This window comes from Cnephaeus nilssonii, assembly GCF_951640355.1.
Source record: "Cnephaeus nilssonii genome assembly, chromosome: 14".
Taxonomy (NCBI): domain Eukaryota; kingdom Metazoa; phylum Chordata; class Mammalia; order Chiroptera; family Vespertilionidae; genus Cnephaeus; species Cnephaeus nilssonii.
Genome location: NC_137085.1, coordinates 60,362,977 through 60,383,348, shown reverse-complemented (window position 1 = coordinate 60,383,348; position 20,372 = coordinate 60,362,977). Strand labels below are relative to the sequence as shown.

At 34.8% G+C, this 20,372-nt stretch overlaps 1 protein-coding gene across 4 annotated transcripts in view; it reads right to left on the bottom strand.

The window, feature by feature from the left end:
* DENND4C (DENN domain containing 4C) overlaps positions 1 to 20,372 on the bottom strand; it is a 121,180-nt gene that overhangs the window by 3,499 nt on the left and 97,309 nt on the right. For all 4 annotated transcript variants that reach the window (XM_079790678.1, XM_079790679.1, XM_079790676.1 and 1 more), the window contains 9 exons: positions 18,307 to 18,484; positions 17,528 to 17,637; positions 17,055 to 17,230; positions 13,746 to 13,928; positions 12,332 to 12,527; positions 9,860 to 10,105; positions 8,601 to 8,718; positions 1,464 to 1,614; positions 170 to 234 (listed from right to left, as the gene is read on the bottom strand). In XM_079790678.1, the coding sequence (XP_079646804.1) occupies positions 170 to 234; positions 1,464 to 1,614; positions 8,601 to 8,718; positions 9,860 to 10,105; positions 12,332 to 12,527; positions 13,746 to 13,928; positions 17,055 to 17,230; positions 17,528 to 17,637; positions 18,307 to 18,484 (1,423 nt within the window). The remainder of the gene's footprint in view (positions 1 to 169; positions 235 to 1,463; positions 1,615 to 8,600; positions 8,719 to 9,859; positions 10,106 to 12,331; positions 12,528 to 13,745; positions 13,929 to 17,054; positions 17,231 to 17,527; positions 17,638 to 18,306; positions 18,485 to 20,372) is intronic.

The following is a 20,372-nucleotide window of genomic DNA, read 5'->3' as shown; positions in this document are numbered from 1 at the left end:
CATATTCAAAAGCAGGAGCCTTTCTAAAGGCAAGTATAGTATTTACCCATACCAGTTACAATTTTAAAATTACTTTAGGAAATAAAATTACTTGAAAATAAAGCATAAAATTACATTTGGAAGTAGTAAAATGTAAGGAAACAAAATAGTGCCTAAATAACCAACTTACCAATATCAATATTCTCTCTTCCAAGAGACACTAATGATAAGAAGAGGATTTCTCTGTATAAACTCCTATAAAACAAAATATTTTTAGAGTCAATAGGCTAAGAGTATAAAAATAAATATGTGAAGGTATTTTTGTTTTAAAAAAAAGATTAAGTTCTCTGGTCTAACAGAATGTCCTGGTTTTGATATATGGCACAGTTATGAGATGTCACTTTTGGGGGAAGAGTTCTTAACTATTTTTGCAACTACTTCCTTCGCATATCTATTTCAAGTTAAAAAGTTAAGTTGATGGCATCAAGCTTCACACTAAAAACAAAAAATGGTTTATTTTAACTTTCTTAAAATGTTTTAACAATATAACTTCTAATTCCTAGTTAAAATTGGAAAGGCAGGGTCTTCTGTCATCTTTTGCCACTTGACAAAGTAGCAATTTCTAAGGAGTCTAAAACCCTTGGACACAATAAAAGGTGGAGTGATCTCTACTATCTAACCCAACAATAAAAGATAGATCACCTTTATTTGATTTGTGGACATAAAAATGTCATAAATTAAATCTTAAAAATAAGCTGCATGACTCAGTTGTTAAAAATAAACAACTTAAGAAGTAAACTGGTTTGAGTGTTTACACAGAACAAAAAATTAGTAATGCTGATTGATGATGCTCCATGTAGCTTTAGAAGCTTCAGAGGCCATAGCAGGTCATTTCTAATATTCCTTCCCTGCCTTATACCACAGATGCTTGAAACGTGCTTTTTAGACTAAAAGAGGTCATCTGTACCTCATTGAGGATCCATCCATTTCATTATCCTTGTACTACTATTTTCTGAAGCTTCCTCTGCAGAACTTATTTATGCTGACATTGGGATGAGTACTGATCCAAGCATGTTTGCAGACAATAGTAAGAGGATCAGGAGAGCTCCATATCCTTTGTAATCCACTGCTTCCATCACTTTCCTAAATTATTTCTACTCCCAAACCCATTTCTTTCTGTTTTTTTAATGTCCCTCAAGAAAGGAAAACAGAGCCTGAACCAAGTAGAACATATGTATAATATCGATGTTAACAAATTCACAGAGGGTTTCCATGAAAAGCATTACTGTTTCCCAAAGATTCATACACTTTTGACATGAATTACCTCTTAAAATTTAATCTAGCCCCCGAAACAGATACTTATTTGTGCTCAAATAAGTACTTTTTAAACATGTTCTACAGTATGTGTTTCTTTTACAACTAGAGCTATTTTAAATAGTTTTTTAATATGACATTATTTTGAGTGGTAAACATTGAATTATTACCTTTGTCTTTTCTTGTCTGGCTTCATTTGCTGTGAAAGCAGGTTGATGGGTTGAAGAACATCATTACGTTGAATACTCTGCCTGATGGTTTCCACTAAAGTGCTTGTTGCTTGTTGTTCCTCTGACAGGACAGACGACTTCTTTTCAGAATCTAATAATAAAAACAGTAATTAAGAATATCTTTATCCACTCTAATTATTAAAGTTTTTTCCAGAGTTGTAGCATTTTCTAGTTTTTTATTTAACATCACCTTACTCTTTACTAGTAAAATTATGTGGCAATGTGACTGCTAAATATTTTTCCTGCTTCGGATAGGAGAGACCGCTCCCTTTGCCCTTTCCCTGAACTTAAGACTTGTTTGAGGGGGGAGGGGTGACAACTTGTACTCCAGGAGCCATCCTGTGACTATATAGCCACCTTTACTGATGAAAAAGTAGACACAACAGAAAGAGCCTGGGTCCCTGACGACAGCAGTTGCCGAGCAGTACTAGAGAGTCTATTTCATATTTGATGTGAGAACAATCTTTAGTGTTTAAATTTGTTATTTTCTATTAAAACATAGAATATAATCCTAATTGATAAAGGCTAATTCTAGAATTATTAAGAACAAACATTTATATAGATTTCATAGATACAAAAGTGCTTCAGTGATATACTGGAATTGAATCATACTAACATGAAAAATAAAATCACCAGTGTGGTTGGCCCAGAAAAAGGGAAAACTTCAATACTGTAATCCCAGCAGCCATATAATTTTATTTACAATTAGTTGAGATGGGAATATGTATCCAATAATTCTCCAGTCTAGCCTCATTCTAAGTGCCTGTCGTAAAGTAAGCTGTTGTATTTTTCATACAACATAGCCCCTTAATAAAGTAACTAGTAATACTTCATTTGTGTTCAACCAAATAGCAAAATTCTGTTATAATACAAGAGGAAATACTGGCTGCTGTAGGTTTTGATCCTAGCTCTTCTACCTGCTAAATGTTTCCTTGGAATAGGAAACATTGTTTTAAAAAGTACTTGATTTTCATGCTGTTGTGATTTTAGAGCCTAACCCAAATGTAATACATAACTTCACAGCTTCTTTAATTCCGTTTTTAAAATAACACCTTTACTGAAATACTAATATAATTCTCAAACCATTCAATTCACCCATTTAAACTACAAAACTGGTTTTGAATATATTCTGGGAGTTGAGCAGCCATCACAATCAACTTTTAAAACATTTTTGTTTACCACCAAAAGAAACCTCTAGGGGTCACTCCTTTATCTTCCCAATCCCTCAGCCCTAGGTAACCACTACTTTTGTCTCCACAGATTTGCCTATTCTGGATATTTCATGTAAGTGGTATCATACTTTCTATGCTCTTTTGTGACTGGCTTCTTCTATAATGTTTTTAAATTCATCCATGTTGTAGCATATATATCAGTATTCAGTACTTTTTATTGCCAAATAATATTTTATTGCTTGGATATACCAAACTATCCATTTGTCAGCCAATATACCTATAGGTTGTTTCCAGTATTTGGCTATTAAGAAAAATGCTGCCAAAACCGGTTTGGCTCAGTGGATAGAGCGTCGGTCTGCGGACTGAAAGGTCCCAGGTTCGATTCCAGTCAAGGGCATGTACATTGGTTGCGGGCACATCCCCGGTAGGGGGTGTGCAGGAGGCAGCTGGTCGATGTTTCTCTCTCACCAATGTTTCTAGCTCTCTATCCTTCTCCCTTCCTCTCTGTAAAAAAAAAAAAAAAAGTCATTAAAATATATTTTAAAAAAAGAAAAATGCTGCTAAGAACAGTATATAGTTTTTATGTGAATACATGTTTTCACTTGGGTATATACCTAAGAGCAAGTGCTGGGTCATACGGTGTTTACTATGAAACTTTTGCAGAGCAGCTGCACCATTTTTTATTCTAATCAGCAGTATATGAGGGTCTCAATTTCTTTATATCCTCACCAATACTTGTTAGTATCTGTCCTTCTGATTACAGCCAATATAGTGAATGTGAAGTGGTTTCTCTCTTTATTTGCATGTCCTTGACATCATCTAGTGATATTGAGCATCTTTTTATTTGCTTTTAGCCATCTTTGAAGAACTGTCAGATTCTGCTATGGTCTGAATGTGTTTCCCAAAAATTCACATGTTGAAAATCTAATGCCCAATGTGATGGTATTAAGGGTGAGGCCTTTGGGAGGTAATAAAGTCATGAGGGCAGAGTCTTCATGAATGGATTAGTACCCTTTAAAAAAAAAAAAAAAAGCATCAAAGAGATCCCTTACCCCTTCTACCATGTGAGGATATAATGAGAAGTCTGCAGTCCAAAAGAGGGCCCTTAACTTACCAGGCTAATACCATCCTCATCTTGGACTTTCAGCCTCCAGAACTGACAGAAATAAACTGTTTTTTATAAGCTACACAGTCTGGGGCATTTTGTTACAGCAGCCCGAATGGATTAACACAAGATCCTTCGCCCATTTTTTTAAATGAGTTATTTATTATTGAGTTGTAAGAGTTCTTTATATATTCTCTTAAAATATATTACTTGCAAGTATTTCCCCTATTTTATTCTGGGTTGTCATTGCACTTATATGATTGGTTATTTCTCAGCAATCTTTGTCTTTAATGAAGTCCAGTTTATTTATTTTTTCCTTTTGTTGCTTGTGCTTTTGTTGGTGTAGTATCTAAGACCTTGCCCTATACAAGGCTATGAAGATTTACGCCTATGTTTCCTTCTAAGAGTGCTATAGTTTTAGCTCTTACATTTAAACATTAAGTTTAGGATCCATTTTGAGTTAATTTTTATGTATAATTTGAGGAAGCAATCAACTTTTTTTTTTTCATGTTGCTCTAGTTGTCCCAGTTTCATGATCTTGAAACTCTTGTTGAAAGGCAACTGACAATACTTGTAAAGGTTTATTTCTGGAAACTCTATTCCATTGACCTTTACTGTCTATCTCTATGCAGCATTACACTTTCTTGATTACTATGCCTTTGTACTAAATTTTCAGATTAAGAAGTATGAATCCAACAACTTTGTTCTTCATTTTCAAAATTGTTTGGCTATTCTGGGCCCCTAGAATATCCATGTGATTTTTAGGATAGGCCTTTCAATTTATGTAAAAAAAAAAAGCCACCTGGAATTTTGATAGGGATTTTGCTGAATCTATAGAACAATTTGGAAGTACTGCCATATTAACAATAGTAATTCTTCCAAACTTGGTATTTCTTTCCATTTATCTAGGTCTTCTTTAATTTTTTTTCAACAATAACTTTAGTTTTTAAAGTATAAGTTTTGTACTTCTTGCAGCGAATTTATTCCTATATATTTTATTCTTTTCACTGAATTTCTTGAGGTGACTAGTTAATAAAATTATATAGGTTTCAGTTATAGGTGACTAGTTAATAAAATTATATAATACATCATCTCATATTGTGTTGTGTGTTCATCACCCCAAGTCAAGTCTCCTTCTATCATCATTTATCCTCCCTATACCCTTTCTACCTCTCCCCACCCCTCTTTCCCTCTGGTAATCATTATAATGTTGTCTGTGTCTATGAGTTGTTGTTTTCCTTAATCCCTTCACCTTTTTCACCCAGCCCCTAAATTTTGTTCTTTTTAATGCTATTATAAATGGAATTATTTTCCTAATTTTTTGATTATTTATTGAAAGTGTACAGAAATAGTTGATTTCTGTATATCCTGCAATTTTGCTGAACTTATGTTTGTGTTTGCATATATATATTCCTTAAGATTTTCTACGCTAAGAGCACATAATCTGCAAATAGAGATAATTTTACTTCTTCCTTTACAATTTTTAAAAATATATATTTAAGAGAGGAAGAGAGAGGGAGACAGAGATAGAAACATCAATGATGAGAGAGAAAATCACTGATTGGCTGCCTCCTGCACACTCCCAGCTGGGATGGAGCCCGAAACCCAGGCATGGGCCCAGACCGGGAATAGAATCGTGACTTCCTGGTTCATAGGTCAACACTCAACCACTGAGCCACACCATCCAGGCTTCCTTTACAATTTGGATGCCTTTTATATTCTTGTCTGATTGCTCTAACAAGAACCTCCAGTACAATGTTGAATGGAAATGATAAAAACAGACAATCTTGTCTTGTTCCTGTACTTAGGTGAAAGTATTGTCTTTCACCATTAAATAAACTGTCAGCCCAGCCGACATGGCTCAGTGGTAGAGCGTCGTCGATCTATGAACCAGAAGGTCACAGTTCAATTCCCGGTCAGGGCACATGACCGAGTTGTGGGCTAGATCCTTGGTGTGGGACGTGCAGGATGCAGCCGATCAAAGATTCTCTCATCATTGATGTTTCTAGTTCTCTCTCCCTTCCTCTCTGAAATCAATAAAAATATTTTAAAAAAGAAAACTGCCAGTTATCATAGATGCTCATAATCAAATTGAGGAAGTTCCTTTCTATTTCTAGCTTGAATGTTTTTTAAAATATATTTTTATAGATTTCAGAGAGGAAGGGAGAGGGAGATATATAGAAACAAAAATTATGAAAGAGAATTATTGATCGGCTGCCTCCTGCATGCCCCCTACTGGGGATCGAGCTCGCAACCTGGGCATGTGCCCTTGACCAAAATCGAACCCCAGACCCTTCAGGCAGGCCGATGCTCTATCCACTGAGCCAAACCAGCTAGGGCTCTAGCTTGAGCGTTTTTAACAAAGGGTGATGGATTTCAACAAATATTTTAACTATTGAGACAATCATGCAGGTTTGGTCCTTTATTATATTGATATGGTGTATACATTAATTGATTTTCAAATGTTAAATGAACATTTGGGATAAACTGCATTTGATCAAGGCTGTACAATCCTTTTTCTGTATTGTTAGATTTGGTTAGTTATTTTGTTGAGAATTTTTGTGTCCATATTAGTAAGTGATATAGATTTTAGTTTTCTTACGGATGTCTTTGGTTTTTGATACTGCCCTTCTCACCTAAATCTCCACAATTTCCAAGAGTGTTCTCAGTTCCAAATACAATTTCCTTTTAAAAAAATTTTTTAATTGATTTCAGAGAGGAAGGGAGAGGGAAACATCAATGATGAGGGAATCATTGATTGGCCACCTCCTGCACGCCCCCCACTGGGGACCAAGCCCGCAACCCAGGCATGTGCCCTTGACTGGAATCGAACCCGGGACCATTCAGTCCACAGGCTGACACTCTATCCACTGAGCCAAACCGGCTAGGGCTACAATTACCTTTTGAGAGAATTTCAGAGCTCTCTGTTCTTATGATCTGCCTCTCCTCCTGGGCAAATCTCTGAGCCACTGCTCTGAAGCTGGGCTCAGAACAGTGGCCCTTCTCTTAGAATGACACTCCTGCTTTGTGGACAGGGTGTTGGGTTGGAGCCATAGTCTCTGTCTTTTCAGCTTGCCTTTCTTGGCATAAAACTTCTGCCCCATAAGCAAGATGCAGTATGAACAACTGGGACCCCAGCACTCTTGGCTTGCCAAAACCAGGGTAGAATGGCTGCCCAATGAACAGAAGCTGGATGGAGGAGTTTCCCCTCTGTCATAACAGAGCTGAGAGAACGAGAACGGCTGGCTGAAGCCCTGATGGAGCTGGAAGGGAGCAGCAAGTTCTAACTCCAGTGCCACAGAATCACATTAATTTTACTGAAATTTAGTATATTTTCTTTTAAAAAATATATATTTTATTGATTCTTTTACAGAGAGTAAGGGAGAGTTAGAAACATCGATCAGCTGCCTCCTGCACACTCCCCACTGGGGATGTGCCCACAACCAAGGTATATGCCCTTGACTGGAATCGAACCTGGGGCCCTTCAGTCCGCAGGCCGAGGCTCTATCCACTGAGCCAAACCGGTTAGGGCTTAGTATATTTTCGTGAATGAATGTTTGTTTATTTGCTTTATAGCCTTAGACTTTTTGTCCCTTTAATAATTTTCACCAATTATGGTTGCTTTGCTGAGAAGTAGGTGGCTCCTCATACTGCCATTCCTGGAAGTTATCACTCACTTAATTCTTTTTTTTTTTAGGGCTTTTTAAAATTTTATTTCTTTATTGTTTACGGTGTTACATATGTGTCCTTATTCCCACATTACTCCCCCTACCTCCCCTCATGCCCTCACCTCCCTGTTGTCTGTGTCCATTGGTCACTTAATTCTTATATGTCTTTTAATTTTATTTATATGCCAATTCTTCATTTAAAGCACCAATTAAGTAAATAAATAAGTCCATTCTTGAGAGCTCACCAAAAATTAGAGAATATTTTGAATTACTTGTCTATTTCATGATACCCAGTCTGTGGTATTCTGTTAAGGTAGCCCTAGCAAACTAACACAGTTTATATAAGCCATTTAATGTTTCTTCCATGAACTGCCTGTTGATAGCACTTGCTCACTTATCTGTTGATTGTTTGTGGTTTCTTATTTACTCATAGAGTTTCTGAACTGGATGATAACCCTCGAAACCCCTTAGAGCCCTAGCCAGTTTAGCTCAGTGGATAGAGTGTTGGACCTCAGACTGAAAGATCCCGGGTTCGATTCCAGTCAAGGGCACATACCTCGGTTGCAGGCTTATCCCCAGCCCTGGTGAAGGCAACCAATCGATGTGTCCCTCTCACATCGATGTTTTTCTCTCGCTCTTCCTCCCTTCCACTGTCTCTAAAAATCAATTGAAAAGTTTCCTTGGGTGAAGATTAACAACAACAAAACCTTCTGTAAAAATACATTCTAAATATAAAAGACTAAAAATAAGCTAGAATTTTTTAGACTAATATCCATATAACTGAAATTATACTATTCCAACATATCCAGATTACTCTTCCCCTATATAGAATTTAGACTCCAAATATCTAACCAAATTGGTATTGCAGAAAAATCACAAAATAATACTCTTCAACTCATGTAGAGACCGGACATAGTTAAATGGGTCAATATAATAGCAAATCAATTTAAACCAAAATAGAATCTTGAAGAGATACTAAAAATAAATAAAAAATGTTAAAATAATGCAAAAGGACTTGTTTCTCTCTTCACACTAATTCTAGTCCCCCAACTCCCAGTAGTCCATTCTTCTTTATTGCTAAATAGTACTCTACAGTTTAAGTCTTTTATGTCTTTAATTCTATTTTACTTACTAAAATTCCTCCATGAGACATACAGAGGCTCTTCTGGTTCCTGATGAAGGTTGATATTATCCCATAACAGCTGAATGTACACAAGTTTGCTATCCTGGGACAAAGATGACAGAGGAAGCTAAAAAAGATCAATAGAAAGCATTAGTGCCCCTACCATAATAACTACCAGGAGATCTAGCAAAACTTGATTATATAAAACAGATGAGTTCTTTCAAAACTCTGAACCTAAAATTTTGTGCAACAATTTTTATTTAAATCTGAAGATTTATGTTCTTATTTTCTGAAGTACAGGTTTCTCATTCTAAATTTCAAGGATACACTGTGCTCGTTACAACATGGAAACTAGCACAGTGGCTACATGAAAGATTAACTGCCATTACAACAAATTTTAAGGCAAGAGTACGTGCAATAGTTTCTACTATCTTGTTGTACTGACTACTACTTAAAATAAATGAGTCAAAATAGAGTTTGTACTACTTTAAGATTGTGTTGCGCCCCTGGTGTATGGTTGGGTGTGGGTGCCTCTCAATATTCAATATCAAAATGAAGGAACTCTAGGAGCTCACTGTCTCCAGTAGGATTGGGATTCCCAGAACAACTGAGTAGGAGGCTTTAGAGCTAGACACAGCCAGAGTGGGATCTTGACTCCCCATCACATATTAGCTATGTGACCTTGCAAAAATAATTTCTTCAACTTAATTTTATCATCTGAAAAATATGGATAATATGGGTCCTTATTCTTCTTTCAATTGTATTTTGTATTCATTTCAGCTGTACAGAATATGAGTCTTTTTAAAATAAGGTTGCTGTGAGAATTTCATCTAGGAATATGGTATTTAAAAACAAAAGCTACCTTTTCTAGCCTCCTTGCAACTAGGAATGACCATATAACTAAGATCAGGACAAATGACTACATATGGAAATATTATGTACACCTGCAGGAACTGTCCCTAAAGAAGGAAAGACATACTCTTTTCTATCCATTTTTCTCCTTACTGTTAACTGGAATGTGACTGTGATAGCTTAGAAGAAGAGTCAGCCATCCTGGTGTAGAACTTAGAAATGGAGGTCATATACAGCTGAGCAAAAAGACAGAAGCATCTCAGGTCCTTAACAGTAACATCCCTAGACCACCTATCCAAACTTAAGTGAGAGAAATAACCTACATCTTGTTAAGCCACTATTGCATACTTTCTGTTACTTTAAGCCTCATCCTAATCAATACCAATGTAATGTAAGTATAGAAGTTGACACTCTACCTGTATACCTCCATTACAATGTTCAGATGTGAGGATAAGTCCTGGCAAGTTACTAGGAAGGTCCAAACGTCTGAAATACCATACAAGGTTCCAGAAAATAATCGGATGTTGATTGATGAAAGAGGATGTGTGGATCACGTGATCGCCTTCATTTTCTAGCAAAGATTCAAGTTCTTTACGAAGCACTAGAGGACTCAAGTAGGGCACAGAAAGAGGGGGAGGATTGGGTCTTTTTCCTAAAGGATCCTTAAAAAAATAAAAATACAAAAAAAGTGAATATTATCTATTTGATTCGGTATGTTTAAGAGTACTTCTCTGGCCTGCCGGCGTGGCTCAGTGGTTGAGCATCAACCTATGAACCAGGAGGTCACAATTCGATTCCCAGTCAGGGCACATGCCTGGGTTGTAGGCTCGATTCCTAGTGTGGGGCTTGCAGAGGCAGCCAATCAGTTGTTCTCTCTCATTGATGTTTCTCTCTCTCTCTCTACCTCTCCCTCTCTCTGAAATAAAAAAAATAAAATAAAAAAGTATTTCTCAATGAGATTATGCTTCTCTATCCCTTCAAAATCAGTTATTTCCTGGCCATTGATACATGCAGATGAACATCCTAATGAAAACCTAACAAAAAATACTTAATCATAATTACCTTTCAGTTAGATAAGATAAAATTAATAACCCATATCACAGACCCTATTTTATTTTATTTTTAAAATATATTTTATTGATTTTTTACAGAGAGGAAGGGAGAGGGATCGCGAGTTAGAAACATCGATGAGAGAGAAACATCAATCAGCTGCCTCCTGCACACCCCCTACTGAGAATGTGCCCGCAACCAAGGTACATGCCCTTGACCGGAATCGAACCTGGGACCCTTCAGTCCACAGGCCGAGGCTCTATCCACCAAGCCAAATAGGTTAGGGCCAGACCCTATTTTAAACATGATCGAGTTTTTCTATCAAGTTGATAAGAGCAATGGGCTGTGTATGATTTGATTTTTCTTTTGTCAATTTTTAAAAATTAATAAATGTTTACATTTCATATGCTTCATAATGATGATACCAAAAAAATGTGTGTGGCTTTATCTTCCTCCTACAATTCTAAAGAGATGGGGCAATTTTTTGTGTTAATGTTCTTTGACTCCTTTTAAAATTATATCTAAATCATTTTTACATTTGATTGCAACAAAAAGCAATTTTATAAATAAAATAATGAATGAAAGAAACAACAACCTAGACTTTATACCCCTAGTACCCAGTCTGAGGTATCTAAATATCATCTCCCTCTAAAAGGAACCAGTGTTTCTTAGAGAAATGGCAGACTCTAGATCTGCAGAAGGAAAATAATACAACATGAGCATGAAACATCTTGTCATAAAAGAAAGCAAAAAAACTTTTAAAAAAATTTAAAGACTACTAGGGTTGTGTCACAAGGAATAAGGCATCATCCTGTAGAGAGTTCTAGCTGAGCAAAGATGGGATAATGCAATTAATATCAATAAGGATAACAACAATGGATGTAAACATAAATGTTAAAAATCAATTTTTCATAATGACACCATATTTCCCCAAATTAATGGGTCACCTTGAAGAATGCTAAGAACCCAATTTGTTATTCTGAAAATTGGTTAATAAAAAGGGGAGGGGGAGGGGGGACTGCCTTTCCAATATAAATTGCATCGTTAGAAAACCAAACAGAAGACCTAAGGGAAGTTTCTCTTCACAGATGTATTCCATATACTAAAGATGACAGAATTATGCTATCATCATTTTATAAGCTCCAAATGAATAACTTGATCTAGGCAATGGAGCTTTAATAGCTACTAAATCACAAATATAGTTCATGTCTCCACTGGAAGAACATACTGCCACTAATGAAGTGTCTTACAAAAATAAACGAACAGCAAAACAAAACAAAAAAACCTGAATTTGACCAATCTTCTATGCATAATTACCAATTTATAGGGTTGTAATCAACAAATAAATTGCAAGAGGAAAAAGGAAAGTGTACAGATTAAGAAAGATTAAAAAAAAAAAAAGATCAATTGCAATGCATGGGCCTTCTTTGATCCTGATTCCTCAAACTACAAACATACTTGACATTTTTGAAACAATTAGAAATTTGAACAAAAACTGAGTAACTTGATGTTATTGTTTTTAGTTTGATACATAATGAAATATTTACAAATGGAATATATGTTTGAAATTTCCTTCAAAATAATTTGTAGCGAAGTGAATAAGGTATATATGAAAGAAGAATGGCTATAAGTTTAAAATTACTGAATCTTGATGACTCAAAGGCTCATTTATGTTACTCTTCTGTTTATTTTTGTACATATTTGAAATTTTAAAACGTTCTGTTTATGAAAAATTCTTATCACTTTTCATGCCATTTAAATCTTCTATAGAATTATGTGCTGTGCTACTAATACATACTTACAAGAATACACAGTATAATTATAATGTTGTTACATACCACAACTTCCTGCAGACTGTTTGGAAGACTAACAGTTGAAATGCCATGAAATGGTCGCTGAGAAAAGTCAATATTTTGCAATGGACCTCCAACACTGTGACTTCGAGTCAAAGATACATTCCGCTTTGATAAACTATTAGGTACAGATGAAATTTCCACAGTTTGAACATCTCCGCTGGCATTCTTTATTTCATCACTTTAAAAAAAATGAAAACTGGTTCTGTAAAACAATCTAAATCTGTAGAGCTAGAGTATTTTCTACAATGAATTTTAGTCTATTGAATATATCTAAGAGGAGTCAGTACTGACTGATAAGAATAAAATTTTCACCCTGGCCATTGTGGCTCAGTTGGTTGAGCATCGGCCCATGCCCTAAAAGGTCATCAGTTCAATTCCCAGTCAGGATATATGTCCAGGATTGTGGGTTCTATCCCCAGTAAGGGGTGTGCAGGAGGCAGCCATCAATATTTCTCTTTCTCCTTAAAATCAATTTTTTAAAAAACATTTTTATTTAAAAAAATTATCTTTATTGATTTCAGAGAGTTAGGGAGAGGGAAAGAGACATAGAAACATCAATGATGAAAGAGAATCATTGATTGGCTGCCTCCTGCACATCCCCCAATGGGGATCAAGCCCACAACCCAGGCATGTGCCCTTGACCGTTATCGAACCTGGGACCCCTCAAGTCCACAGGCTGACGCTCTATCCACTGAGTCAAACCAGCTAAGGGCCTAAAATAAATTTTTTATTTTTTAATTTATTTTATTTTTAAAAAAATATATTTTATTGATTTTTTACAGAGAGGAAAGGAGAGGGACAGAGAGTTAGAACATCGATGAGAGAGAAACATCGATTAGCTGCCTCCTGCACATCCCTTACTGGGGATGTGCCTGCAACCAAGGTACATGCCCTTGACCGGAATCGAACCTGGGACCTTTCAGTCCGCAGGCAAACGCTCTATCCACTGAGCCAAACCGGTTTTGGCTAAAATAAATTTTTTAAAAATATATTTTTTTAAATAAAATTTTCTTCAGGCATTCTTAGGATAGAGTAAATGACTCTGGTGAAGGTTGGGAAAAGGATATATGGTAGACAACAGGTTTCATTTAAAAAAGATGAAGTGCCCATTCAGTTGCTCTATTCAAACATTATTTCATCTTTATTAAACAAAATCACCTAGAAGAACTGTGCTGCATGCAAATAAGTCATGTAGATTGACAAGTATTTAATCTCTACCAGGCTATGATCCACCTAAGGATAGAGACCAAAACTTACTTTTTTATTTTTAGTGTTTATGCCTAGCATACAATTTAAATGCCAGAATTATGCCTACAGGAGTCAGGTTATCTTTAAAGATAGAATTTTTGCAAGGATTTCTAATTTATTGTGAGGAGTTCTCTATACCATATGGTACCTTGATTCAACTGCAGCGCTTGTTTCTTCAGTTATGGTCTGGTTATGTTTCCGGAAATCCATCAAATTGATCAAGTCAGGTTCTGCTGAACTGGATACAGGTTTGGGCTCCAAAGGTTCACTTGCCAATGGAATGCTGCCACTTTGTAAACTGTCACCAGAGGTACTTGGTTTCAGGAAAAAGCTAAAAAATATGGAGCAGTCCAAATAAAAAAATCTTCATAAATGCTAAAGTCCTCTAAATTTCATATTTAGAATCACTTTATGGTAAAGCAGTAATTAATGAATTATATAACCCATAGAAATACTGCCTATTTCAAACTCACACACTCCTGCTTTCATTCTTTCCCTCCTGTCCTAAACTATTCAAATGAAAGATCTAGAGGAGGTCATTATTGTTCAATATATGATTCCTTCAGTTTTTGAAAATCATTAACACGATGAAGGAAGATAAAAAGCAAAATGTTCCATTAATTTTGAATTTAAAAAGAGAAGCAACAGCAGCATTTTAACATGTATCAACCTGTAATTGTTTATAATACCTCTTTTTTCCCCAGATAAAATCTCCATTTTGTCTCTAGTCCTTTCCTCTCCCCTCTATTAATTCATTTTTAAATTTTCCTTATATCTCTCTCCTTCTCTTTCTCGGGGGGACAGTGTGAGGGCTGGGCCTTGCAAGGGGCATTAAGATAACTTTCTGAAGTAATAGTAATGTTCTATATCTTGATAAAGGTTTGAATTTATACAAATGTATACATTCACAATTTGTACATTTTATTATATACTAACTTTACGTCAAAAGAAAAAATACTGAAATCCAGTAATTATATGCATGCTGAAGTCTTTGGAGGAGAAGTATATAAATGTCTACATTTTACTTTTGGCTGGAGGGATAAATAGGTAATAAAGCAAGTACAGTAAAATGTTAATTGTAGAATATAGGGGTGGATATTTGGGTGTCACTGCAAAAAAAAAATTCTTTAAACAACTGTAAGTGAGAAATTTTCCATACTGACATATTGGAAAGAAATCAATAATGTTCCTTTTCAATTAGAAAATATAAAATAAGATACCACAATAGCTTAAGAAACACAGTTACTCAACAAAAAAGTACAAGATTTATGGAGAATAAAAGTACATAAAAAAGATCTTTAAAAAATGAAGCTATATACCATGCTCACGGATGAGAGTATTGAAAATGTCTATTTTTCCTAAGTTAATCCATAAATCTAATGCAAATCCAATAAAAACTCCAGATGAAATATTTTTAAAGAACTTAAAGTTACTCTAAAATTTTATAATTTTAAAAATAAGTATAACTATAAGCAAAAAGTAATTCTACATGAGGGAACTTATAGACACAACACAAATAATAATAAAAATAATATGATTTTGACAAAAAGAAGAGAACAGTGTTTACATGAGAATTTGAGGTGCATGTGATATCAAAGACCTAAACATCAAAAGAATGTTCAGGAGAAAATTTTCATGTCCTGCAGATGGGAAGGAACTTTTAAAACAAGACTTGAAAAGCACAAATCATAACGTTTAAAATTAATGGGTGAGGACAGCAAAATTAATTATTTCTCTTCCGTAAATTAATTTCAAGAATATTCAAGGTAGAAATCAATAAGAAAAAGAAAGCTTAATATAAAAAAGGCAATGGTGCAGGTAATTCATAGAAAGTCCTGGAATAACAAGTATAAGAAGAGGCATTCAAACTCTAGTATTCAAAGAAATTAAAACAAAAATGAGATACCACTAATACTCATTAGAATATAAAAATCAGAAAAGTGGTAATACCAAATGCTGGTAAGGAGGTGTAGAAATGAAAATCCTTAGAAATTAGTACTGGGAGTGTCGCCACCTGGGAAACAATCTTCCAGTGTTTATTGAAATCATGTATGAAACGACCCAATGGTCGCACTCCTAAGACTTATTCTGGGAGAAACTACTTCACAAGTCCAGAAGTAGAAATGTATTTTACATTGTACTGTATCACTGCAGTGTTATTTATAGCAGGAAAGAACTAGAAGCAACTGAAATATCCAACACAAGGATAACAGAAAAGTAAAATGAGGTATTAACTTCCAACAGGAGAAAATCAATCAACTAGGTTTACATATAGCAATTCAGATTTTAAACTGAATGATTATAAAAATAGAGACTTTCAGTGTTATTCTAATTATGTAAGTTAAAAATACATAATCCTACAAAAGAACATATTTTATAAGGATATATATTCAAGGATATACCACAGACAGAACAATGTCTTTGTTGGATAAAGCAATGGGAATGGAAATGGGCAGGGGGAGGAAGATAATAAAAGAGGCCCTTATACAACCACTGATACTACATCAGGAATTAAGAGTATGATTTCACTCAGCTCCACACCTGAAGCCAAAAGGAAAAATAAAAAGGAAACACCTATACAATTGGATATTTTTTAAAAGCAGTTAAAAGTAGACAATATGAAATGCTCCATAATATAAATAGAATATTAAGTGTAATTACTTAGGTCAGCATAATTACCAAACTCTCAATTACTTAACCTTTTGCACTCGGATGTTGAGATTAAAATTACTCTTTGAATGTATCAATAAATTTGAAATATAAAAAAATCCAAATAAATAAGTTTGTATGAAAAGAAACTCCAGTTTTTTATTCTACTGCCGTGCTTTGTAAAATCTGGGGTATTTAAAAAATTAAATCCTGAGTAGAATAAAGGAATCGAGAAAAAAGCAAGCGAGTGCAAAGGGTTAATGGCTGATTATAGATCAGCTAGACTCCTTCTCATTGTTCAGAATTTGGTCATTTCACTGTACAGAGGACTACCAGTTAAGAAGAAGAGTTCAAGCATCCCACCCTCCATCTTTTTGTTTGTTGCTAAAAGACATGCGTAGATTAGAAAAATCTCTGACAATGTATATCAGATTGCTTAAAACCCAAATACCGTATTTTCCAGCGTATAAGACCCCCGACTTTTGAGATTTTCCTGGGTTAAAAAGTCGTCTTATATGCCGGAAAATACGGTAATCAAGGTCACTGTGGCAGAAAGTTTATAGCAATGACTAACACTGGAGTTTTCAATTATCTATAAAGTTTAACTGTAAGAATTAACTGCTAATTATATGTTAAATAAAATGGAAAAGTAATCTCCTATATTACTATTATTTTCTATTCAAATATAGAAAGTGATGGAGAGAAAAGAAAAGAACACCTGGAACATACCATGAATATTTCACTCTTTCCCCAGGAGTCATATGGTTGGGGGGCACTTACCTCTAAAGGGAGCTTTTACAATACTAACCTTGCAGAGCCTCTGAAGTCTTTAAACTCTATATTGAGAAGAGGCAAGAAGTTGCTTTTACAAAATGGGCAAGTTGTATTCAAATTTGAATCATCTGCTGTCCATCCAGCCATAATTTCTTCGTCATAAACTAAGGCTCCACAAGCTCTGCACTGTGAACAACTTGACATCAAAACCTAAGAGCAGAAACGTGCAGACAATGAAAAGTGCCACAGTGATGACCTCAAGAGACAATTCTACCTTAATAAACAGAATTTTATTTCTTTTGTTGATCAAATTTGGAATTAGGAGTTCAAATATTTTACAGGTAAATCTACCAGTTTTATTGCCTTGCTTATAAAGATATCAAACAAATTCAACAAAATGATTTTATTATTCTGTTGACAAGGGTACCATAGGATTCTGTTAAATGTCACTTTGAAATAAAAATATGGTCACAGCCACTTTATCATGAGCAGAAATAGAACTTTTACCTCCATTGCACAATTCTGAAAGATGCTAGACATGCTGGTGTTTTGAGAAGAACCATGATCTGATTTTTCAAAGTCCTGCCCTTTTATGCCTTTTGGAAGTAGAAGTTCTCCTAGAAAGAAGTAACCATAATATCACATTATGTAAGAGAATGTCCTTACTCTTGGGAAATGCATACTTCAGCATTTAGGGGGAAGTATATGATACCTGATATTTATTTTCAAATGGCTCAATATTAAAAGGTGTATTATATATCCATATCAGAATCACCTGGGGAATTTGCTTAAAAATATGTACATATGTTCAAGCTCTAGGCTAAAATTTTTGAGACTGAGTCTGTGGGATAGGGCCTGTGTATTTTTAACCAGCTTTCTGCTTGAATACCAGAGTTTGAGAGTCCCTCTGCTGTAACACTGAAATGTCTTAGTTCTGTTATTTTTTAAAATTATAATTCTATTTTATCCAGATTTCTATTATGAAAAAGTTCAAATGTCCTAAGAAGTTGAAAGAATCATATAGTGAATAATCATATATTCTCTACCTAGGTGATTCTGATACACACTGAAGTTTAAGAACGAATGATATAATCCACAAATATACACAACTAAAATCATTAACTGTAGTATTTGTAGATCATATAACATAACAGTGACAGTATGATGTGGCTATATTCAAAATCTATTTGTGAGATCATCTCATCAAATGAGGCTTATTTTATGTGTAATGGGAGAAGGGAAAGGTATGGGCACATATTAGAAGACAGGACAGTCCTTCCCCATACCTGCTGAGTAATGGGATTTTCCTATATCTCCACTGCTGCTGCTACTGCCAAGGCTTGTGTTACTCTGGGTAAGTTCACTGGGGACCAATGCTGAGATACTTGTGTTAGGTGACATATTCTCCTCCAAAACATGGTCTTCAAGGCCAGCTGGGAAGCTGTAATCTTTATTAGTTTCCTCCTTTAATTGAAAAACACACACACACAAAAACACACAAAACCACACACACATAAATAATACCTTCATCAATGAGAATATATTTACTCCACCTTTTTCATAATTAAACTCCTTTATAATCCTTAAATCATTCCCCCATATTTTTCAAAACTATGAACTTCTATTATTTGTAATTTCCCTTCCAAACTCGAAAATATTCAAGCAATGACCTATATAATACTTTAAGATTTTGCTGGGCCCCTGGTTATGTTTGGGGTATCAGATACCTCTCAATATTCAGTATCATAAAATGAAGGAACTCTAGGAGTTCTCTGTCCAGTGGGATCGGGGATGGCAACACCAGTGAGTGGGAGCTTTAGTCAGACAGAGCCAGAGTGAAATCTTGGCTCCCCATCACGTATTAGGTATCTGACCTTACAAAAATTACTTCTCTAACATTTAATTATATCATCTGAAAATATAAGTCATTTAAAATAAGGTTGTGAGACTTTCATTGGGGAATATGATTTTCAGAGTAACAACCATCAACAGTAGAGATATTATGAATAAAGTTCCAAACACTAGTCCTTCACCATTGTGATTATTGATGCTTTAGTTTAAATAAAACATTTCAATAAGTAGTCTTTTTAATTTTTGCTTTAAAGAAGACTTGTGTCTTCTGTATTATAAAACCATATCAAATGATAAAAAATTTTAAATATAGATATGCAAAACAGGGAATAAAAGCACTCATACCAATACCCAGAGTACAATCAAAACTTGATGTATATCCTCCTAATTTTAAAATATGCATAATAAATTTTTATAAAATAGAAATTGTTTTAAACCTATTTTTTTAAATCTATTCTTTTTTTTTAAATATATTTTATTGATTTTTTACAGAGAGGAAGGGAGAGGGATAGAGAGTTAGAAACATCGATGAGAGAGAAACATCGATCAGCTGCCTCCTGCACACCCCCTACTGGGGATGTGCCCACAACCAAGGTACATGCCCTTGACCGGAATCGAACCTCGGACCCTTGAGTCCACAGGCCGACGCTCTATCCACTGAGCCAAACCGGCCTCGGCAAATCTATTCTTCTTATGCAATTTATTTTGTAGACGATTTAATGAGATTGAATGACATTATTTAAACCCCTCCATACTAATCCAATTTACTTATGTACTATTATGTATTTGGCACATCTTAAACATTCAGAATGCTTTAAATTTTATATAAGCTACACTGATGAATTCCCTTGAGCTACTTTTACACAATAAACATTTAATAGATTTTTTATTCTTTTCTTCCTTTGAAATTATTGATTAGGTATATCTTATTTGCTTTGCCAGGCACTGGTATTGGGGCTATAGCAATGAAAAGAAAAGAAAAATTAAGTTCTGTGACCATTTGGAATTTACAATCATATATTCCAAGTCCAAATTACTCTGTATAAAGCTTTTTAAAAACTGTTAGATAAAATTTCAAATATAAAACGGCTCACCTTTTTAAAAAATAATGTCAGGTTAAGATATGAAGCTAGCTTATTTTGTCTTTCCTTAACTGACCTTGTAAGCTCTTCAAATACAACATACAATTTGTGTTATAATACTGTACTTTTAATTCAATTAAGTTTGCCTAAAAAGTTTTCCTTCAAACAGTATACAAGTCTTATCTGTCCAATTTAATTTCCTGTCTCTACTTATTATTTAGAACTTTAGCAACCTGAAATAGATTATATTACCTTGAAAATGTATGTTTTAAGCCTCCATACTTTTCCCATTATTCTCTCAGATACATATTCTGTCCTCTGATCACTTTGACTAACCCAAAGCTTTCAATTTATTTATTAAAACCCAACTTAAGATATCATCTGCTTTGTTCTTTTTGGACAGTCCCCACAGGAACATT